This window comes from Stylophora pistillata, chromosome 11, assembly GCF_964205215.1.
Source record: "Stylophora pistillata chromosome 11, jaStyPist1.2, whole genome shotgun sequence".
NCBI classification, from domain to species: Eukaryota; Metazoa; Cnidaria; class Anthozoa; order Scleractinia; family Pocilloporidae; genus Stylophora; species Stylophora pistillata.
This window is the reverse complement of record NC_142529.1, coordinates 7,148,428-7,172,521: the sequence shown is the minus strand read 5'-3', so window position 1 is coordinate 7,172,521 and position 24,094 is coordinate 7,148,428. Positions and strand designations below refer to the sequence as shown.

Genomic DNA, 24,094 nt, shown 5'->3' with positions numbered 1-24,094 from the left:
CTAGGAACTAGACTAAAGAAAGTAGTCTAAGTCTACTTTACATTTATGATATTTCCCTTTTGTCTGTATTGTTGTGGTTTATTTCTTGCATTTAGTTCTCTTTATAATTACTTTAATGTTAGTTAGGTTACAGTGTAACATTTCCCAGGGTATTTTTCTTAGTTTAGTTTCTGCTGTATTTTCTTTAAGTTCAAACTGCAAATTTAGCCATACAAACTCAGTCACAACCTTCAATCATAACTTTGCAACTTTCATCACAACTTCACCCTTTCAACCATTTGTTCAACATGATTTCACGCTGATTTTCTTTTACCAATTTATAATTTTGATTACCAATTGCATTTATTTAAACTTTGATTTCTACTGTGCACTTGGATTGTCTACTTCACTCCACCTTTGGAGGTTACAGCATTATCCGCTCCCTTTAAACAACTGGGCCCTGGTTTACATGATAAAAACATAACAGAAAAAGGAACTAGTCCACTAAAGCAAGTGTTTTATGTTCAGCATCCATTTAACTGTATATTCCTCAGGGAAAATATGAGAGGAAAGCTTCCAGCCTCAGAATACAATGCAAAGCCAGGGCGAGAGACTGGACCTTCAGATCCAGAGTCCAGCTTTAAATATTCCATTACATCTTGCTCATGCAGAGCTGAAGGAAAGTGATAATTTCTTATGATGCAAATGACATAAATCTCTGCTTAAGGTCTCGGTAAAGGAAAACGAGGTGCCCACAGAAAAAATTCTAGTCGCGCGAGTATTTTCGCTACAAAGTCAAGTTATATATCGAATTAAAGCTAAAAGACTAAATTATCTTATAAAAGATTTTAGTTAATCAAATTTCAAAAGGCGATTAAAATTTTTGCTCTCGAACTCAGAGGTATCGAGTTTACTGCTGAAGCTCCAGCCCCTTTGCGTTGTTAAATATTTACTTCCTTTTTATTGCATCTGATTGACAGATAAAAGACCTAAAAACGTGTGTGAGGAAATTTGTATATGTCTCGTATTAGCGGAATTATTGCATTTCAAAGTTAAAGTCGAGTCTTAAGCGCGATTTACTCAAAGAAACTGACATAAAATTAGTTACAAAAGGAAATCGGAAAATTCCTCACACACTTTTTGAGTCTATAGCATTGTCCATTAGATCTGAAAGTTTCAAAGCGATAGCTTAAAACCTGTATCAGCTGGAGGTGGAAGAATTTTAATTTTCGCATCTAAAATAAAGCAAGAGAAAATCAGCTCTAAGAATTTACCGCGAGTTCCACGCTTGGCTGGTGAGCCCCGCCTCCCACTTGAACCCTAATTAACTCTAGCCAATCAGCTTCCGCACTTCCCAGAGGAATTAGTCATGGTCAAGGTCGTTCGTTTGCGCGGGATTCTATCCTGTCATCAGTCATACGTCACTACGGAGTCACATAAGAAGCACGCGCGCTTGCTTATCTAGCCATTGTACGTTCCCTTTCTTAGCCTGCAGTTCAGAACCACCGTGGTCCAGTATTCAAACCTTTTGTAGTGAGTATATACCCAGCCTATATCATCTCTTTACCCTCTGCTCATTTTGTTATCTTAGTTTTTTACAGAAATCTAGCCGACTGTTATTATTATCATGGCCAACGAGGCAATGCAAATAGTCGTTGAAGCCGAAATCACAGGCCAACCTGGCTTTTCGGGCGTCAACCTGACCATTGTAGACAATCTGCCGAAATTGAAATAACTAGCCAACCAGGCACTGAAACGCTACGAGAGACCCTCGCAGAAATGAACAAATCTATGAGCTCTATAGCAACACTCCTCGAACATTTTGTTGCTCGCGGGGAGCCTCCCCAACGTTGTACACAACAATACGACGTGGAGGATGAAGAATCCGAACCCGCGCCAAAACGTCGACGCGACTTTGATGTGCTCAGCACCACAGCTTCGGACCAAGATATCGACGATTTGATCAATCCTTCGGGTACCTCCGCCGAGGATGAGTCGCCAACCCAAACGGCCAATGAGCCTGATGAATTTATCAAAAGTCTCGAAGCAGGATTTGCCAACTCCGTTTGAGTTGGGCCGGAAATCAACCAAAGCCTAGCAAACATTGCGAATAAACGCTGGGGAATAACTTTACCGCCAGAAAAGCTAAAACCACGGCTCGAAAAGCATGCTCAGCCCGAAAACTGTGACTCCACGTAGCTCAGGTCAACAAGGAAATCTGGGGTCAATTAGCAAACCACCAGAAACAAGCAGACAAACGCCTACAGAATATACAGGGAACCCTTCAGAAGGCTTCCTTCGCACTGCTTAAGTCATCTGAGCCATTCATTGACTATATTTCCGAAAGATCTAAAACACTTCTGGCCCAAAATATTGATCCTATTGCTTTATTAAGCCATGCTGCGGAAGAGGCAAGAGTACCATATAACCCCATACTTTAATTATGAATTCAGTCTTTGTTCAATTAAAACAATAGCGATAACAATAGGACTCTGCAGAGACTAGTAGTCTTGTTTTCAAAATTTGGATTTTTTTTCTAAGTCTTTTTTGAAACAGGGTAAATTTGGCGCGTTTTGGCTTTACAAAACGGAAAACTCAAGTAATTTTCCAGAGGTTTTTAATTTTGAAATATAACTAAATGTGGAGTTTCACTTTGAAAGAGTAAAATTGGTCGGAAAATAACGTTAAGTCTACAGTCAGGCTTTGAAGTTTGTCAATGCAAAGTTTAAATAAATGTCGTGTCTTACCTGTTCTTGTGGTTTTGGTTGATTCTTTCATTGCCAACATTCCTTCTGTTTGACAGATTAGGATTCATTATTCATCCAATCAAATCCGTCTTCACTCCTTCGAAGGAAATTGCCCTTTTGGGTTTTATTATTAACTCGGCCGACATGACCATTAGACTCACTCCCGAAAAAGCTTTTACGCTTAGAGCGGATTGTTTGACGTTTTCCTGCTCAGAATCACCGACCATTCGCGAAGCCGCTCAAATAATAGGGAAAATCATCTCCACTTTCCCAGGAGTAATGTACGGTCCCCTGTATTTCCGACATTTGGAAAGAGACAAAACTACCTCTCTTAAAGAGCATCACGGCGATTTCGATAAACATACCTCCCTATCTACGGAGGCCATAGGCAAATTGACATGGTGGTTAGAAAACGTGATTAACGCCAAAAATGTAATAAGTCACACTCTCCCTTACAACAGATGCGTCACGCACTGGTTGGGGGGCTGTCTATAAAGAGAACAATAGAGGTGGTTCCTGGCCGGTAGAAGAACTACGCCACCATATCAATTATCTTTAACTTTTTGCTGCTTTTCTTGGGCTACAAACTTACCGCTAGCATTTACGCAACACCCACATCAGATTGCGCATTGATAACACAACAGCTATCACTCTGATGATGACTTCCGCACAGGTTGTCGAAACGTCAGTCACTACCACCGACAACAGTCCTTCTCAGGACTACACTCACCCGGACGATCAGACTACACCTTCACATGTTACCCACGGGTTCAAGCCATTTACTGCACAACAGCTATCACTGTTATTAATCATATGGGAACCAGTCACTCTTGGGATTGCGAAAACCTCGCTAAAAGAATATGGGAATGGTGCATAACCCGTCATAGTTGGCTTAGCGCAATTCATATCCCAGGGGTAGAAAATATAACGGCAGATGCCGTTATTATTTGTATTTGTATTGAAGACCAATACAAACACAGAGTGGATGATCGACAAAGCAATATTGACTAAAGCATTAAATACCTTAGATTACCTCCCTGAGGTTGATTTGTTTGCCTCACGAGTCAATGCCCAATTTTCACATTATGTCTCGTTCAGACCTGACCCGGGGGCGATGGCAATTGACGCACTGACTATGGATATATCTCAAATAACATTTTATGCATTCCCTCCTTTCAGCGTGATAAGAATGTTTTTACAACAAGTAGAGCAACAAAAAGCAACCGAGGTAGTAGTGCTACCAGACTGGCCAACCCAAGCTTGGTTCCCCAAGGCCATGCAGATGTGTGTAAAACTGCCTTTATCAGTGGGTCCGCACAAACGCCTTCTAACACTTCCGGGACGACCAGACGAAATACATCCACTGCACAAAAATCTAACCCTGTTACTCTGCCTGCTATCACACAACAGTTGACTGGAACAGGACTCTCGGATGACACTATCGTAATCATGGCTTCATGGCGAAAATCCACTTCCAAGCAATACAAATCCTACTTGAAACAATGGACTGACTTCTGCGAGAAAAGGAAAATTGAACTATCTGAGGCAAACGTCCAGGACGGCTTAGCTTTCCTCGCCTATCTTTATAAACAAGGGCTTGGCTACAGCATCATCAACGAAGCAAGATCGGCCTTGTCCACTACTTTATCACTGGGGGAAAAATCAACATTCGGTGAGCACCCACTTGTAATTCGTTTCTTAAAAGGCATTTTCGAGCTGAAACCATCGTTACCACGTCACAAATCATCTGGGACGTCAGAACAGTTTTAGACCACTTCCGCATTATGCCCCGTCTGGAGTAACTCACATTGAAATAATGATTAACTCTCAAGCTTGTCACGCTACTCGCCTTAACAACTACTCAAAGATGTCAGACTTTGGTATACCTCGACAGCCGATTCATGCAAGATATGTCCACTACGCTGCGCTTCTCAGTACAAGAAAAACTAAAAACATCAGACCTGGCAATCATTTGGAGCATATCGAGGTCAAGGCTTATCCGTCTGAACTAGAACTCTGCCCGGTTACGCATATACGACACTACCTAACGCAAACCAGACCCCTTCGCCAGGGCTCGAAGCTATTTTTTAGCCTATTGAAACCGTACAAACCCGTCACACCAGCCACGATTGGACGCTGGATAAAATCCATGCTAACGGAAGCCGGTATTAATACTGAGCAATACTCAGCCCACAGTTGCAGGACTGCCTCTTCGTCATTCGCCTTATCGTCAGGACTCGCCATACAAGACATTCTAAAAGCGGGAGGATAGTGGCGAGTAGAAACATCTGCCAGACATTACAATAAACCCATTAATCCTAACTTTGGTAGCCATATCCTAGACCACGCCCAATTTACAACTCAGCACACTGCCAATGATTTGTAATATCGATGATTCACTTATTTTCTCGTTCTTGTTATCGTTAGAACATTCCTATCTCCGCGAATTCACAGAATAAATGGATCGCGTATTAGCCTTTTGACCATTTTATCATTCAGTATAACAATGATCATCTTTGGCGTCTTAGACCACTTGTCATGTGTAAGACTCGGCCCACATTCGGACGCTTTGAATTCTCTTGTGACTCCGTAGTGACGTATGACTGATGACAGGATAGAATTCTTAAATTAAAAGAGACTTACCTGTAAGTTGAAGTTTGATTGAGATTCTATCTTGTCATCAGCCAGGAACGAAGGAGTCACATGCCCACCCATGACATGTGACTCCTTTGTTCCTGACTGATGACAAGATAGAATCCCAATCAAACTTCAACTTACAGGTAAGTCTCGTTTAATTTAAGAATTTTTTCACTTACCATCTACAGCCACTGTAATCCACAGCATGCTAAGGATAAGGCAAACACGGTACATCATCTTTGAATCTTGCATTTAGGGATTTACTTCGATGCCTACCCGCGCGTAACTGTCAGAACACAAGCCAGTATCGATAATCACATCGTCCGAGGACTTGTACAAAGGCCCTACATCAGTGGCATTATCCTAAACGTTTCAACACAGAGGAAGCCTTTAAAGGATACCAGTTCTCAGATGCCCAGTTCCTTTTCCCAGGTCAAGAGCAATTCACGGATTAATTTTCCTGTAGTGCAGTGAGTTTGATCAATATTCCTCGTGTTAACTACAGCTCTGTTTAGGGTTGAGTTGCCAATTAGGTTGGTATATGACACCACAATTAGACTATCAGCTTACAGTTAAATAGTAAGAGTGCCTTTTACCGCTGTAAATTAACAAACCACGCGATTGTTTGTAAACATACGCTGCTGTTCCTTTGCTATCTCGTCAAGTCTCCAGCCGGGAGGCATCCTGTACCTGAGCTCCACAAGAAAAAGACAATACGATCTGCTTGAGATTGATAACAAACACCTCAAAGCTCGTTCATGAAAGGACTGTATTCTCCTGCTGAACAAAGCCTCTAGAGCATTCTGACATGACAGGATATATCTGTTTAAAACAGTTTGAGAGACGTTCTACTGTTTTGATTTCTCTCTTCTTTAATCTTTGGTATTTGCGGTTTTTCTAACCACTAAATTGCAGCATGGAGCTTTGATGTTAGGGATCTAACACATTACAGACTCTTGGCTCAACCCAAAAAAAAAAAAAAAAATCGAAAATATAAAAAATTAAAAACACCCTACTTCTGAAACCCAGCTCAGGGCGAATCCCTTTCCGACAAATTTGTTTAGGAAATAACCTACAATAAAATTAAGTACTAGGAATTTTGGGGAAGATATGAAATAAAAAAAAAAATTAAAAAACAAAAAACCTCCTCATTTTGATCTTCGTCTTCTTCTTTTCATTCCTAACTTTTTCAGTCTCAGCCCAAAACACTTTCACCTTAAAAACTTTTCTCTTATTTCCTTTTAACATGAAGAAAGCAAAAACAAAGAAAGGCTGTCCATGACCAATAACCTTACAAATAACAAGATGTACAATATAAGATTAATTTTTAATGTGTTGCATTTAGATAATCGCGGTGTAAAAGAGAGAGATCGACCTAAGGAAAATTGAACTTCATCCTTTTAACATAAACTCATAAGATCGCCAAAATTTTTCAAAGGTCGGAGATCTAGAGATACTGTAAGCACGTTTTTGCCCTGTTTATAGTTTTCGTTACTGAAAGATATGGAACTGCAAAATAAACCGAATAAAAGGCATCACACCTTGTTTTGTCTGCAGAGAGAGTTGTTTAAGTGGGTGTTCGCTTAACTTTCCAGACTTGGTTCTAATCAGAGATAAAGTCTAACTTTGTGGAAGAAATTAATTACTGTCGGCTGGTCATTGAGCGAAAACACATCGTATCATTTAGACCGTGTCTTGTAGGCCGAAAACTGCCGCAAAAAATTGACAACGACAGCAGCTTCAAGGACTTAATTATCACTCTCATCTAAGAAAATCAATTACTGTCCTCCCCTGAAACTGAATGAGATCAAAACACGGGTAATAAGAGTGATACTCAACGTTATCAGCTCCGGGGAACTGACACTAGAATCCCTAAAAATAACAGATGCAATGATCTTGCTCGTCACAAGGAATCAATTAGTGTCTCATACTGATAAGCAAACAGGTGCGGTCATGATATCTTACTTCTGTGCCCCACTATCTTTTGAATCTGAACACAACAGCAGTTTTCGATAACACAAATTGAACTTTGTTGACAAAAATTACTTCAGAGTTGGAAATCATAACACAAATGTATTTGTGTTTGAGTTGTTTGGGTGAATTGTCAATAATAACTATGTTTCCGTTGCTCGATATGCGCGTTTAGTTCACGTTTAGTTCGCGTTTAGATAAAAGAACGAAGGTCGGACGTTGCGTTTTTTTCAAAGTGACGAGAAACGAGAAAGATATTACTCTTCAACCCGTTACACTCAACAACGAAAGGAGACCTGGAAAAAGCCAAAATACAACGGATAAGGGTTCGGAACTGAATTCCTTTAGTGAAACACCCAAAAACTATTCCTCTACTATCCTGCTGATTCAGAATACACAGATTAACTTTCCAATGTCAATTCATTAGTTTAGGTTGGTCCTAAAGTAATACTGTAGACATTACCTTTATGACATGACTTTTCATGCACTAATTTTTCATTCATTCATTAAATACTGTTAAAACTATAGCTCGCGCTTGTCGTATCTAAATCCTATTTGAGTTATCATAGTCCATATCTGTATTAAAAATATTTATATCCTCAAATAGTTTCCTAGATAATTGTTCCTTTTGTTAAGGATGTAAAATGGATTAAAATTTAGCTTATCTTATTCTCGTGGCTAATTGTCTACGAGTTAAACCTGAACATGCGACATCTAGCCAGAAACACACACACAAAGTAAAATTTTCTATGTGGCTGTCTTTAGAAAAATATCCATAAGAATCAAGTAAACAACTAGATTGACCATGTGGCTATGTCTACGTTGAGTTGAAAAAACTTTATAAAATATATTAACTACTTAATAGGATACAAAAGAGATCAATTTTTTCCGCTTGCTTGTTTGCTAGCAATTTTTTAGCTGAGTTCGCATTTACTTAGTTACTTCCAAATTCATTTTACAATTTTTGAGTTGCAAGAAACGTTTCGAACAATTTTTCATAAAAAGGAATTCGAACTGAGTAGAGATGATTAGAAAATTTAACATAAAATCGTGTAATTTAATCTCAACTGCTGTGCGAGATAACTGACTGACAAACAGATTGATTTACGACCTATCAACTGGTGACTTACTGACCGCTCAACTGACCGATTCACACACACTGACGAACTAAGTACCTTACCCATACAACAGCCCGACCGGCTCAGAATGATCGGGACTCGCTGACTGACCACCTCGCTGAACGAGCGACTCTCCGACCCACTGATCGACCGACTAACTGACTTACTGACCGCTCAACTGACTGATTCACACAGATTGACGAACCAAGTAACTTATTCCTTTACCGACCGTCTGACTGTCGCAACGATGCCGCTGTGCAAAAGGGAGCCGACCATTTCTACTTCAGATCGATCTTTGAATGTATTTAAACGGAACCTAAAAACCCATCTAATTAAGATAGCTCTTTGCTAACTTAAGCATTTCTCAAAAATGTTTTTGGAAATTTCCTAGAGTTGTTTTTAAGTTTTAACTGTAGAGATCTATAAAATAAGTAATACTGAAGAGCAGGTTAGATATTTTTCTCTTTCATATTGTAAAGCGCTTAGAGGCTTGCAACTGATAAGGGTTATTTAACTTGTGTATATTATTAGTACCGGGCAGCAGTTTACCACAGTATAACTATTTCATGTTGACGCTTCAACAATCCGAAAAGTTTGAGTAGGCGTTAAAAGAATCCAGGTAGGCTAACACTGTCTTGTAACAGAAAACATAGCGATCCTGAAAAATAAAAATTCGATAAAAAGAAAAAATAACAAAATAAGTGAATGGTAGAGAGAAATATTAAACTGTCCAGTCATTGTGTGCAAAATTTGAAAGCTGAACGTGAATGTAAATAAGAAAGGTGATAACCTTACCAGAGAGTTCACAGCACCAGGCCTTTTGGCTCGAATGAGTTTAATGGTCTGAAACACATCAACTGTTTGTTCAATTTTGACTCGTTCGATCACTGACATTATGGAAGCTACACAGCCGCTACGACCCACACCATCACTGGAAAAGCAAGTTATAATACACTTGAGTTATTACTAAATACAATAATACAAAAGTGGAGTGGAACTTCGCTTTATGGAAAGTGCGTGTTGTTATGATGGATAATTACTTTTGGCCCAGAACGAAATGGAGCGCAATCATTCATAAATGTAAAACCTCGTTGGTTTTGCGGGAAACTGCCTCGTTTCTCAAAAGTCCCAGTAAATAAGCGGGGTCGAATCTACATTTTCAATTCTAAATCTAAAGAATAGTCATTCTGTTTTCTGGCATTTTAATTCAAAACTTTTAATATCCTGATCTTGACTGTGGAAACGCGGTAAACAAAAAAATAGCTCATCAGTAACGGTAAGAACTGGGACTTTAAAGAAACACGTCTTCGGTCTTTATACTTGATAAAATTTGAACGTTTAGAAAGCAAAACTTGTGATAGAAGTTTCCACAACTTGACAATTGTATCTTTTGAAATAGAATTCAAACTCCAGAACAGTTGTGATAAAAACGTTACGAAATCAGCGCACCTAAGTCCATAGTTTCTATTTCAGGCATCTCACTGTCGATCACAAATCCATCACCTGTTCTCAAGCGACCCCCCAAAGAAGTAATTGAATAGTTGCAATTTAAACTCTATCTATTAGGATACATGGTCATTAACGGACACTATTCGGATCATGTTTACTCTAGGTACCCTCGACCGGTATATCGGTCGAGATCATCGACTATCGACCGAGTCTCGACCGAGTCTCGACCGAGTCTCGACCGAGTCTCGACCGAGTCTCGACCGAGTCTCGACCGAGTCTCGACCGATATGACGACCGATATATCGATTCGGTCGAGAGTCCCGACAGTAAACATGATCCCACCACTCAAACTAAAATCTTTCTCTTGCCTGCACTGAAAAACTATGGTGCCATTTCCTGATTGTTGCTGAGACTGCTGTACAGCTGTCATGAGATCGAGTATCTTCTGAGGATCTGGGCACGAGTCTTCGTTGACCCATTCTGTAAAGTGTATGTGTTGTACAGATGTTGTCTTCTTGGAAGGCTGAGGAAAGAAAGATGAACAGCACTTTACGCTGTGACTAGAAAGAACCCTATTTCAAGTCCAGCTCAATTTTAAGTTATCACTCTATATTGTATACAGCTGTTTCGTTGTCGGAAAATGAAAAGGGTAAAAGTGCACGGGACAACCCTGAAAGGTGTTGTGGTCAGGTCAAAAATCCTTGACCTCAGGGAAATCTCACAAAACGACAATGTAAGGCAAGACATTGCAGGGTAATATACATTTATTCATCATTTGAATTATCAAAGTTCATTGATTACCGGATACCAAGATTTCCTAACGAGATTGTCGCATGAAGTTTTGTCCTTTTTGCGACGACCTTTCTCAAACAGCTGTATATTATTACCTTTCTCATTATCAACGTCATAATCATTAAGAAAACGTTATTATAAATTCGGTAACTTGATCTACTTTAAGCAAGGAAGAAACACGCCAACATAGCTTAATCTCGATTGATCACCTTTGTTGTGTCACTATTTCTGTACATTTTCACGACTATCATCGTCATCATCGTTAATAGCATCAGCATTACCAAAGGCATTATCATGTCGAGACCACAGTCTTAACTTCAACTTAAATCAGCATTATCATGTCAAGACTAATGTCTTAACTTCAACTTAAATCAGCAAGGGATAAAGTCAATGAGATGCACTCTTCAAACGCCGAATCTTAACATCATCAAAGCTTTATAGCGTTCCAAGAAGAACCGTACCTTAGTATTTATCACGCTAAATCGTCGCGTGGTCATGTTGTCTGAGGTGTTTTCCGACAAAATCTCTACAGTGATGTCGTCATGCCTGGCAGATCCTTGACTCGGCCAATATTGTGGGTAATTCTACAACAGATAAAAACAAACGAAATGCACAACTGTCAGATGGTTTATCTACCAACGAACACTTGTGAAATAGTTTGTAATCTAATTTCCCAAGAAAAAAGAATCAATTTCCCATGTTTTTGTTCATCTGCATCCTTTCTTGTCACAATTTTCGTTACTTTCATTTTCATTCCAGGGCACGAGTCCAAACACATATAAAACTCGTCTATGGATTACCCATGAAAATGCAGCATGTTCCGTTTGAGGTTACAACTGAACTGAGCTTTAAAAGATCTTGTTCTACCATTAGTGAGGAATGTGATACCTGTTTTCCTTCTTTCAAGTTATTTAACATCACAACTGTACCAATATTGTACTGTGATATCATCCGCCAGAAATCTCCTATAGTGTTGTCTAGTGGAGCTTGAGTCAAGATGTAAGCATCACGTTCCTTGCAGTCCTGACCATGAAAAAAATGAGATGACGATATAAGAATAACTTGAAGAACCAACATATACACTTAACTGCAGAGTCACTATCATAAAAAAGGAAAAACAAAAATGGAAAAGGCAAATGGGAATTTATTAGCACATGAAAGTACCCTCTGGCTATATACCCAGTAGCCGAGAAATTTAACAGAATTTCCCCCTAAAAAGTTCTTTCAACTTTCTTGAGAGTATCAGATGTTTAGAAATTTCAACGATTCCAAAAATTAAAAACAAAAACTATATGCTGAATCCCGTATGTTTATGCTCTACGCTACGAATTTGGTTTTTCCCGTTTTTCTACTTTCTATAACAACGTTACTGCAGTTAGGTGTACAAACACATTTACTTGATGGAAAAAAAACTCCACACGATTCTCAGTCTTTGAGATTTAGAAATCCGCTCTATATTTAACTGTAGTTGGTAAATTCAACTTATTTAGCTATATTTGTAGAAAACCAAAGGTTACATCTAACACGCAGCTTTAATAAACACCGCCAATAAACGGGAGCACCTGTCTTATATACCCTAATGCAACGGCACCCCTAACGCTACACCATGGCTCTAATACAGGTGTTAGTAACAGCGCCTTTTAGTCTGGTGAACCAAAGTCATGTTTTCACAACAACAAACTAGAGAAGAAAACATCCGATTGGTTAATAGGGTAGCACGAGTTTTCTAGACTGATGACAGAGCGCAGTATATGTATCTTATTAACCAAGCGCGAGGGCCGTACTGGGAGAATATCGGCCCGAGGTCTTGACAGTACGGACCGAGCGCAGCTCGGTCCGTACAAAAAAGACCGAGGGCCAATATTCTTCCAGTACGGTCCCGAGCAAGCTTGGTTAATAAGAGATTTATTATACGACTGAAGTTCAAAGGGACACAAGTGCGGTATCATTCGGGACCATTTGGGACAGTGCCCGGTCCAATACTGAGAGAATATTGACCGGCAATAGAGCATTTTGATTGGTTGAGTTTAGTTATTGGCCCTCTGACTGCCCGAGTCGTGTAATAAACATATTTAATTCTCTATTAGTTTCGACACAGAACTAAAAAGAAGAAAAAAATCTTGAGAACTGATAACTGATGTACTTACATTTACAAACGAAGCATTGATGTAGTCTCCGTCTGGTTGAGAAGACATCAAGTGGACTCTAGCAGTATTCACTAGCACACAAAAAAAGAAAAACCGCTATTATACTCAATGGATATACAAACTTCCTTTTTTTCTAAAAGAATTAGGCCAATAAAGAGCCAGCACTATCAACTCCTGGCCGTGCCGTTTTAGATTGCAATGATCAACGCTTTTTAATGAATTTTGTAATTGATTAAAGAACTATCTTAATTATGGTGATATTATGAAGATGGCTACAGGAGACCACTTACACGGAAGAATATTTCGAAACCTGTTCTTGTCGAGGTTTGAAGGTTGAAATGCTGCTGTGGTTTCTTCTCCAGAAGAGAGACAGTCACTGACAAACTGGAGACGCTAAAACACAAATAATGTTCACAACAGTATCATCAAGAGAAAATATCATAAATGAAATAACAGATGAAGGAACCTCTCCCTTGTCAGGCAACTCTCTAGATCTCTACAAACAGACACGCTCTTTTAAACCAATACACGAGAAGATCTCAAGGCGAGCAAAATTGAATTTCATCAGGTACCAAAAGTGAACTTGATAAGTAAAAAAAGCGATAGCACGTAACATTTTCAGTTGTAAAAGTGCTGCAAAAGTAACTCAATGCAAAAATGACGCAAAAATGACGAAAAACTGAAGTCTTCATATTAGGATTGCAATAAATGATCATTGTTTTGATGTGTTATCATAAAAGGGGCAAAATTACTGAATTGTGATTGGTCAAGACAGAGGGCATTTTTTCTTAATTTTTCTAATTGCCCCGGGCAAAATTACTTGAAAATGATTGGCTGAAAATCGCTTAGCAACGGCTGCTAAGGTATAAAAATTTCTGTTTGTTTTGTAACAATGGCGTCCCGTTTTGCGCGAGATCAGTAAGAAAACATTTTGTCCCTTATATTGTAAACAAGTAATCACATGGTTCCTCGTGAAATTAAGGATTAATATCACTTGTGTTTTCGGAAGTTGCAGAAATTGCCTGCGCGACTCGGGCAATTTGAGCAACTTCCGAAAACACGATTGATATTAATCCTTAATTTTACTCGGCCTCATGCGATTACCTATACGAATGTGGAATAGTCTTCAATTACCTTAAACTCCTCTCCGAACCCAGCGTTTTTACAAGATTTAGTATCTCTAGAAAGTTTGTTAACCATTATTCGTAAGTCCTGGGGAGCAACCTCTGTATTTCCACAGGTCAAGGCCTCCATCACAGCTTGATGCAAAAAGACATACTGCTCCTACAAAGAAACAAAATCGTTAACCAATGAATCGTCATTTTCCATACGCTGTACCTGTATATGATTTATCGAGCCAGGTCTCCAATACTTACATCTTTCTGCACCATATGGGGACGATGTGCACGCATCACATGCACATAATTATAAATGAACACCGTTTTAATCTTGTCAGCACTTTCCAACATGGCGTCAATAGCAATGTACGTACCGGTGCGACCAACACCAGCACTAGACATAAAGAAGAGATGTCTTGTAAGAAATCAGAGCGAAAATCTTAGGATAGCCTTTATGCGGCCTCCCTCCCCTTGAAAGTTGTGGGGGTGCCGTGGAGGAAAGTGGATTAAAGTAAAGAACAGAGGATGGGTTTGCTATCCCGACAAAGGCTGTAAAAATTCCTCCTGACAGGGCAGGGAGAATGGGACACCACCCCTCCCCCCTCGTCAGAACTGTGGATAGCTTTACTACTTATCTCATACCAAACCTCTTCTGGCGACAAAATCGCTTATGAACACTCACCTTAGAGTATTTAATATTTACTTACTTTAAAATATTTATTGGCTTATTAATGCCCTAATGTAAAAAAAAAAAGACCTGTATTTTTTTAATACCCCTCTCCTCCCTCCAAGCAAAAAATTCTGGATCCGCCCCTGAGGCAGTCAAATAAGTCCAGTGAAAGAGGGGTACCAATAATACCTTCATGGCAGTTAAAAAGGAGAAGTTGAGCAGTTTCTTTATCTTCGTTTTCTTCGCCAACTACACCTGAGAGTCATTTCTAGTCTTGCCACTCTGCATTAGTAATCTTGGGTAAGCCGCCCAAAAGCTTAATTGCAAAATTTCTAACAAGCAACTGTACTTAGGGCTCGGAATAACGACATGAATGAAGAAACAACCTTTTGATATTTACCTGCAATGCACAACGAGTGGACCACCAGTAGCCTGGTGTCTGGCATGAATCTTTTGTCTAAATCCAAGCAAAGCTGAAGAACGCGCAGGGACACCTCTGTCTGGCCAAGTAAGGTAGTGATACTGCTGTACCTCGCGTTTCTCTGAATTCTGAAAAACAAATTCAAGTGTTTGGATCATAGCTGTGATGGCGGACATTTAAATAAGAACATGACACCTCTTAGCCGGCGTATTAAACTCGTTTCACCAGATGCATCTGCCATCCTCTGTGTACATTGAAAATTAAAAAATTAACAACAGCAATAATGAAATTATCTGCCGACGTGTTGGTCGTAAATAAGTTAAAAAAATAGAAGATAAATGCAGAGAAAAGTATTTATAAGTCTTCTTACCTTTACAAGTACAAATGTCCGAATAACGTAATCGGCAAACATTGCAGTCTTGCGTAGAGTAACAGTAATAGCTCCAAACTTGGAATTACTCTCTGGCCAATATTGCTCACACTTGGTCTGAAATGCAACACCAAGTGCTTTCACAGTAGTAGTGGAGCCCATGGTCTCCTTCACAACGATTCCGCCCCCTTTCCTTGTAAAAAAAGTGTTGTAACGGGGGAAAGAATTGCGCAACATCTGAACTGAAGAGAGCTGCGACGTAAAATGTCGAAACCATGACCTTGATACCGCTTATTTGTTCACTTACTGCCTTTTTCTTTCGCAGGGATTTACGACGCATGAAGAAAGACAAGCAAGGTAAAGCCCTTTCTATAGATAGACGTCGAAATTTAAAATGACAGGGACAAGTGTCGCAATAAAATTACAGGTTTACGGCCGCACTTTTGCTCCTTCACCCGTGAAAGATCTTCATCCTTTTTGGTGAAACAGAATTAGCCCTGATTGGCATTCCTTGCAGCTAAAGTAAAGGATGAGTGTCAAGAAAACCCAGACAAGATCTTCAAAAGTTGGAAAACGCAAAAATGGCATACCTTTCCCAGCTCGACCAGGTTTGTCAGTATGACGATGGTAGAACAATCTTTCTGCCAGATCATTCGCCAGAAATCATTTACTGTCACACGGTTTGGCCCTGAAGTAGTATTTCAAGAATAAAATAAGAGAGGCAGACACGTTTCTCTGGATGTTTTAATGGATTGGCCAGAACAGAGAAATCTTCATTAAAAAACCATAGACTAAATGGGGCAGCTTGATAAAAAATAAAAGCTATTTTGACACAATTATGTCCTAATAGTTGTTTGAATAAAAATTATTACCTTGTGTGGCGATGTAACACATAGTTTTCTCGTCAAATGTCTGAAGGAAGGATTTGAACGCAGAACGAAAATTAGTGGCGGAAACTTGAAGAAACTAGACTTTCCTTTACGAAATTCTTCTTTTAATTGCCCTTACAAAAAGTTTCGAACGAAAAGAGTGTTGTAAATAATCCGGAATCGCATCGGCTTTGTCTTTAAGGCTTTCCTTGCGCGCGCGCTGTGATTGGCGAAAAACATCGGCATCAATTTGAGACGTAATCACAATTACAATCCATACTTGCGTTTTCCCGCGCTTAGGACGGTTTAGTACTTTACCAACACTGACTTTAAGTTCTTACTGGCTCCTTGAGATTTTCCCTTGCTCAGATTGGCGATCGCGTTGACTTTGGTTTTGGTTTCAAGACACTCATTGGAAAGAACTGTGTATACGTATTCAATGAGCAACTTACCGGGATGTAACTAGCGTTAATGTAGTCAGACGTAGGATCGCCTTCTACTTTGTCCAAAACAACACGAGAATGATCATCTGTTAATAAACAGAGCTTGTCATTAAAAACGAAGTCTGAGTAAAGCTATAGGAGACAAAAACGTTCAATATACACTTTGCCGCAGTACACTACATGTTATACATGGCTAAGACTCGGGTTAAGAATTGGCCCTTGTTGATGACGAGAACGACCGTTGGTTCAAGTCAAACGACAAAGACGAACAGGACCCTGGCAATGAAGAATACAGTCATGCGTTGGGTGCGAGTGTGAGCTACAAAGCAAGCGAATTTCGTAACTCACACAAATCGTTCTTGAAGCAGATATAGTCAATTAAGATTTAAGCTGAAATATAAACGCAAAAAGAGTGGTTCTTCTTACAATTTATTCAAGAACAGACGCATACACCAATGTAGATGTAATTACTGTTGATAACTTTTGCCTTCTTTATTACAAAAAGCAAATAGGTTTCCATATTGCAGTACGTCTCTTTAGTAATGTATCACCGAGGAAGTGAAAATGTAGTACGACTTTCTGTGATGCACTCGACTTAAAACCAATTCTGGTTTTCCCGCGCTGAAGATAGTTCTCTCAATCTAACTTCGAGTTCTCATTGGTTCCCTGTGATACCTTACGCCGATCTGATTGGTTGCAGTGATTCCTTTGTTTTCGTTTAAGAAAATCACTCGAAATGTGCTCTATTTCGAAATTACGTGAACTACTCACAGGTAGTTATGTTTCCATAACGGTTCTTAGATCTGTTTTTCCGGCCAGCATTCCAGGAAGCCTGCATGCCTCCAAGAAAATCCTAGAAAATAGTCATGAGTTCCATGACCACCATAAAAGTTCATTAGAAATTATTGCGATGTATTGACTAGACATTGTTTTTCACTTTATAGGTTAGCTAGTAAAAACAAGTCAAACACTTCGAGAAACCAGAAAACGTGAACCAATTCACTTACATCTTCACAATTAAAAATATATAGATGAACCTGTGACACTGCCCGCGTTTATAGATTCCAAACAGAAGCCTTACCTTTCGAAAACTGTCCACAAATGTGCCAAAGATCGTGCTTTCCACTCCAATCGATTACCCTTGCCATAGCTACGTCTAAAATCTCTTTTTTCTCACCCCTTTGAATAATTAGTTGCTAATCTTAACTAGAATCACGATTTTCCATCGATAACCAGGGCAGCACATGTCTCGTATTTGAGCCGCGAGTTGCGGTTTCACGTATGCCTGCGTCCAAAGAACACTGATTTTTGTTTCTAGTCCAGTCTACTATACGTGTTGTAAAGTTTCTAGTTAAAGAAATAATTCAAAGGAAATAGAAAAAATGTGAAACCGATAATTTCTCTGCGAAAAATTGATATGTCTTAGATCGTGGAAGAGCTATGGAAATACCTTAAATTCCTCTCGCAGCACAATAGCTCCATTTTTTGATTTTTTCCTGAAGTATTTTGGAAACTCATCGACAGGAATTGGTTTGGGTTTCCCATCGTCAGGCTGACTGTAGACAAGTTCCTCGTCACCAGACGAGGATGTATCTACAGCATCTATAAAAAAACAGCGTTTAGAGATAGTTAGATAGAGTGAACATTTGTACCACAAGTTGAAAACGTTCTTTGCAAAGGTTTGATATAATCTGTTATCGATTTTACGGCTTAAATTTGATCTTCAACTTTTAATCCATGTTTCTCTCCCAAAATCAAAGTAAGTAGCATTTTCGAGCGAGATTTTGTGGATCAATTATGGGATAAAGTGCCGTTGTTTTTCGTTTTTTATAATATCCGCAGTCTGTGGAACCTGGACTTCGCGGTCGCTCCTCCGTTCCCGGTGGGTGACCTCTTAGTAGAGGTTCGATTGTAGTTTTCAAGTTTCACATTCAGCCATACCTAAACACTTTGCCTAAACAGATTGATATACTGAGGCGCTTGCTACAATAAACACACTGAACGGTTGAACCCCAAAAGGTGTTCCTAGGATTAGTTACTGTTACATCAACAACGCAAGAGGTACGCCAGTGAGTTATATGTTAATCATACCTTGCTCTTGTTCACGGCTAGCGACAAAACCAACGTTTTCATAAAATCCTCCGGTTGAGTTAGGAACTGGACCATTCTGGATGTCATCCAGTGGAGCTGGAGACTTTCCCTCATCACCCTCCTTCCGTGATAGCTTCCTCCTATTAATTGGTAAAAAAAGATTGAAGATGCTGTTCGTTTCTGTTACGAACGTGGGATATATAAAAAAATAATATAAGCTGAATTACATATGCATTTTGATTGGTTCTTTCTTCTGATCTATTGGAGGACGGACGCATAGATGACGTCACCATTAACAGCAAGGTCACCTGAGCCATTACTGACTTCATATGTGACAAGCGTCCTGCAGATTGCTAGGAACAGCAATGTCGAAAGCCTCAGGTAAGTAAACAGAAGAAGAATGAAGTAAAGAAGAATACTGTGAGCAGTAATCAATTGCAACACGAACCTTTTCTATTTTATCTTCCCCAACTGAAAGAAAAACTAAAACTATACCCCAAGAGTATACCTTTTCCTAGCAGTGCTAGCTCACCTTCGATAGAAGAACACGGCAACAACAACCGCCGGAATAAGGAGCAGCAACAACACCACAGGTACAGCAACAGCTGCAGCATTTAGCCCAGTCGCTCCTTGATTTTAAAAAAGAAAACAAAACATAAAAACATTCCCTTTTGAAAGAACTACTTTGAAGTAAATTCAAAGTAGTACAGAGAGTTCGACTATTGCATTGATGATGCCTTTAATTCCTTTCCTATCCTTTTTCTGCGACTTTTCCAAGTAAAATGTACAGTATAATCTGCGACTTTGGACTCGAAACAATGTTAAAAAGGATCTTCACGACTTTCTTCGTGTCAGACTCAAATACGAAGGGAAAATATTATAAATGCCCGAAATATCATGCGTTTTTAATCAAATATCACCGTCTTTCTAGATTTTCTCTCTGGACCGGTTCGAACCCTGACTGCGAGAAACACTACCGACAAAAATAAGATGCGATGTCACGCACAGCCGATTCGAATTATTAACAATTGACCAGTGACCATGCTACGATTGAAGCAGAAAGATCAGAACTTTATCAAGGTTGTCTAAAATAAGTCTTTTTCCCTTGTGCGAAATAACGTCATAACATCAGCTAAGTTTTAGAAAAGTAAACTTTTACCTGCTTCAACAGAAATCCTGGCGACTTCGCTGACCTCTCCATAAACGTCCTAGAAAGGACATCAAATTCATGGAAGTTACTATCAAACTTTTTTTGCAAAATACATGTAACTAACTATTTTGTCTTCTAGAAGAACCAAATACTGTCAACGCTCGCCACCTTTTCAACCAATCGCATTCAAAACAAGCAGCTTGCTTGTTTTCGCTTTGAGTTCTCATTGGCTAATGATAACATCAACTTTTGTTCTGATTGGTGGTTGGGATTACTTTGGTTTTGGTTTCTCGAAACAATTGAATTGCTCTATGCAATGTACTTCATGAGTATCAAAAGTTACTTACGCCTTCGTGTTCTGTTATGGCTCTCTGATAAATAATGTAGTCATCTCCTCTTTCAAGCTTTTTGTTAATAAATTTTCCATATCGATTCCCGTCGCCGACGGTGAACTTCCAAGACTTCTCAAAGACTGGAATATTTTCTATTTCGGCAGCAACATAAAAGTTCAGGCTATCTTTGTTTGAATCCTCTAACTCTGATTTATACTCAGCGGGAAGCGTCTCAACACCATCAACAACTCTCAGAACAATGACTTGATAAGCACTGGAAGAATGGAAAACAATTATTTGAACTATTCTGATCAAACATCACAAAGATCACTGAAATATTAAAGACAAGACCTAAAAAATAATCGAAAGAACAGTCACCTTATTGGACCATTTCTTTGTTCTGCAGGCCACAGTTCAACTTCAACCTGTGACTCAGAAACCTTCCTGATGGTCAATGATGGTACAACTGGAGCCAATGGCTCTGGGGAAAAAAGGAAATTTTATAATAATGATTAGCATAACTGTTACACTAAGATCAGTGTGCATATTCTCCATACTGATCTCCATACAGTCATTTCCTAAGGCGCTGACAAGGAGAATTTGTTTAAAAATCAAGAGCTTCTTCAGTTGGTGATCATAGAGGGGTGATATTGTAAAGAACAATTAGATGCTCCCAGTTAGCTCAATGGATAGAGTGCTGGACTGATGTGCGGGAGTTCGAGGGTTAGAGCCCTGGCCGGACCAACACTCAAGGTCTTAAAATAATTAAGAATATGCTGCCTTTCTATAACATCAAGAAATGGTTAGATATTCTAGTCCTCTCGGATAGGGATGAATAAATGGAGGTCCCGTCTCCTGCAGGGTTAGGTTAATTTCCCATGCATGAGATTACTGTGTGATGGATGTCCTCCCCTGGGTGGGTTGTTGTCTTGCGTTTCATACATGAACCTCTGGCTCGGGCAATATGGGTAACCATGCCCCACGTTAAGACATTAAACTTTGATTACTATTACTATTATTATGCTAGTCACTCTTAGGGGTCAAATGATTAAGAGATACATGCTTACCTCCTATTTCTGTTTCCTTCTCCAAATATGTAGGGGATCCCTTGTTTCCACATTCTGAGATTCCATAAACGTGAAACTTATATTTGGTACCTGGTACCAAATTATTTAGGGTACATTTTGTTGTCCCCTGTACATCTTTGCTGCCTTCATGTAAAAAGCTGTTGTTGTATAACTTTTTCCCAGAGTACTCAACCTTAAATGATCAAACAAAACCCATTGAATCAAATGCCAATTAATACCACATCTGCCTTAATTTATTTACCGATAAAATCTCTCTAGTCTTGCTTTGTCATGGTCACAGTGCAAAACAAAAAACATTATTATTATAAAGGAGTTGTCACATGTACATGTAAAATGACAGACAGCTTGAAAAGTCAAGTCATTCCTCTGACTTGTCACAGAAACTATTACAGAGGCTGCTCATATATTGTAGTCATACAAATGGCACATTACATTTTCCCTGGTACAATTATTCATCAGGACAGTGGTCATTATACCAATGTACTCAATTAAAAATACTCTTTACACTAGGAATTACAAAAATCACAAAAAGGACAAAGTTTCTGATTTGCAACTGGAAAATGTTGGGGGAAATTTTCCTTTAAAACCCATGTTGTTTCAGTAAAGTAGACAAAAAAGATAAAGTACTGCACCTTCCAGTTTTCTCCAGTAGCAGTCTGGGGTCTTTCCCATTCCAGTGTCAGCTCTGTTGACTGAGAGTCTGTAGCTCCTAGGTTGTTGGGTGCCCATGCTGCTTTGACATATTAGGAAAAAAAATAACAAAGGTATCATAGCTTTTGTTAAAAGTAAGTTTCTTCTTTTGTGTAGGTATTTAGTACTTTTGTTAATTTCCAACTTTTTCTGTAAATATTTTGCTTTCTTTGTATGCACAATCCATGTTGTAATAAGAATAAAAATAAATTTTAAAAAAGTTACTATAATGACAAAGTGAGTGTGACAATTAAATAAATTTTTACAGCTTATGAAAAAGTTATGGGAAACACTGAAACTTGTTTCCCTGGACACACAAGGAGGTACATGTTAATTCACTGGACATAATTTCCTATTAGCCAACTGAAGCTGAAACCAATGCTTCAAGTAGTTCTACAATATCTCACCTTTTTAACTTTTACTGGTGATTTGGAATTAGTTTAAACGTTAAGCTTCTGTGCAGTTGAAATTGATGAATTCAAAGCAAACATTTGCATGCTCAAATTGGTTGAAAAAATTGAAACTCACACAATGTTTCCAGTGGTAAAGGTTGACTAGAGGGTCCAGGACCAGCTACTGTATATGCTCGTACAGATACACTGTAACAAGGCTGAACATCATACAGGATAACAAATGCTCTTGTTGTGTTAACAGTTTTGCTGTTGTCTGGAGACCTTTTTTGTTGACTTCCAGAGGACTTAAGTGATGCCTTGATCTCATATGAGATAACTTTGCTATAACTCTCTTTTCTTGTCAGAGGTGACCATGAAATATTGAAGGTTGTCTGGTTTAGTGTACTAAAAAACATATCCTTAGGTGCTACACTGGGTTCTAAAAAAGGAAACAAAATTATAGGAATTAAATTAAATAATTGTCAGAATATTATAAATATTCTAGAATGTATTTTCTGTATTTCTGTCAGTAACTCTTCTTACTCCCCCTTCCTTGTATTTTTATTTTTTTGATAAGTAGTCATTAACGGTAAATACAAACATATTCACCAGTCCTCAGTACTACAGTATTGCTCAAAAGAAAGTTGACAGTCCCTCAAGCTTGATCCTCCATACTCAGTTTTTCTAGGATTGAGGCTTACGTTGAGTTTCAAGCTGTTCAAGACAAGTCTTAAGACACTCAAAACCCATTTTGAGCACTTGGAGTTAAAAAGGAGAGTCCTTCCTGTACCCATCTTCTCTTACCCTCTATGTACTTATTAAATAACATTTAAGTTTGTGGTCAAAGTAAATCTAATTGGTTATAATGTTTTCTGACTCACTGACTCACACCTACCATAATTATTAGTTTGAACAGACACAGTGGCATTTGGTCCTGGTTTGATAGTCACAGCTCTGATGTGAAACTGATAGGTGACCCCACCTAACACATCCACTGTATAACTTAACATATTTTCTCCTAAGGTTTCAGTGTGAATACTATGGGGATCTTCATCGTGACTATAGAACACTGTGTATCTCCTAATAATTCCATTTTCTTCTGCTGGTTTATGCCAAGTAAGCTTTATCTTTGCAGCAAATGGTTTAGTTGGCATTATCTCAGAGTGTGAAAGGTTTGAAGGAATGCCTGGTGCTAAAATAGTAAAGAAATGGAAGATGAAAGTTACTATAACTACACTCATGAAATTAACCTTCGGCAGAGAAAATGCAAAATTTAAATGATGACCTTTTTAACACATGGTTAACACCACAGCATACACTTTTTAGTTATGGATGCACGCAGGAGGTTGCAAAGCATGAAAGAAGCGTAGGAGTTGCATGAGGCGATAGCTGAGAGCGACTCTAGCTTCTTGAGTGCTTAGCAAACCTCCCAAGTGCATCTATAACTCAATAGTGTACACTGTGGCATTTACCATTTTTTTTATAACATTGATAACATTTTTTTATAACATTGATACATTGAAGCAAAAGAGTTTTCTTTTATTTAACAAATCTTATGTGACCAGAAAAAACAAGCGTGCGCAGAAAACTAGTCTTTGCATTTACTCACATCAGCAGCGT

At 38.9% G+C, this 24,094-nt stretch overlaps 2 protein-coding genes across 3 annotated transcripts in view; both read right to left on the bottom strand.

The window, feature by feature from the left end:
- Window positions 1-24,094, bottom strand: part of LOC111344820 (uncharacterized) — a 101,474-nt gene that overhangs the window by 18,964 nt on the left and 58,416 nt on the right. The gene's annotated exons all lie outside the window — the stretch shown is intronic.
- The window catches only part of LOC111335307 (receptor-type tyrosine-protein phosphatase F), a 32,953-nt gene continuing 16,514 nt past the window's right edge, over window positions 7,656-24,094 (bottom strand). Inside the window, exons 7-31 of one of the 2 annotated variants that reach the window (XM_088737389.1) lie at window positions 23,370-23,666; window positions 22,611-22,913; window positions 22,025-22,122; window positions 21,372-21,564; window positions 20,683-20,785; window positions 20,320-20,578; window positions 19,982-20,030; window positions 19,355-19,451; window positions 18,823-18,962; window positions 18,182-18,333; window positions 17,503-17,584; window positions 16,741-16,817; window positions 16,292-16,331; window positions 16,010-16,107; window positions 15,420-15,536; window positions 15,029-15,177; window positions 14,217-14,352; window positions 13,975-14,124; window positions 13,131-13,233; window positions 12,841-12,911; window positions 11,582-11,716; window positions 11,155-11,277; window positions 10,270-10,424; window positions 9,248-9,383; window positions 7,656-9,110 (exon numbers count right to left, since the gene is read on the bottom strand). In XM_088737389.1, coding sequence (XP_088593515.1) covers window positions 9,030-9,110; window positions 9,248-9,383; window positions 10,270-10,424; window positions 11,155-11,277; window positions 11,582-11,716; window positions 12,841-12,911; window positions 13,131-13,233; window positions 13,975-14,124; window positions 14,217-14,352; window positions 15,029-15,177; window positions 15,420-15,536; window positions 16,010-16,107; window positions 16,292-16,331; window positions 16,741-16,817; window positions 17,503-17,584; window positions 18,182-18,333; window positions 18,823-18,962; window positions 19,355-19,451; window positions 19,982-20,030; window positions 20,320-20,578; window positions 20,683-20,785; window positions 21,372-21,564; window positions 22,025-22,122; window positions 22,611-22,913; window positions 23,370-23,666 — 3,344 coding nt within the window. In that variant the 3' untranslated portion in view covers window positions 7,656-9,029. Of the gene's footprint in view, window positions 9,111-9,247; window positions 9,384-10,269; window positions 10,425-11,154; window positions 11,278-11,581; window positions 11,755-12,840; window positions 12,912-13,130; window positions 13,234-13,974; window positions 14,125-14,216; window positions 14,353-15,028; window positions 15,178-15,419; window positions 15,537-16,009; window positions 16,108-16,291; window positions 16,332-16,740; window positions 16,818-17,502; window positions 17,585-18,181; window positions 18,334-18,822; window positions 18,963-19,354; window positions 19,452-19,981; window positions 20,031-20,319; window positions 20,579-20,682; window positions 20,786-21,371; window positions 21,565-22,024; window positions 22,123-22,610; window positions 22,914-23,369; window positions 23,667-24,094 lie in introns of those variants that run through there. The other variant, XR_015992890.1, reaches the window with a different exon arrangement.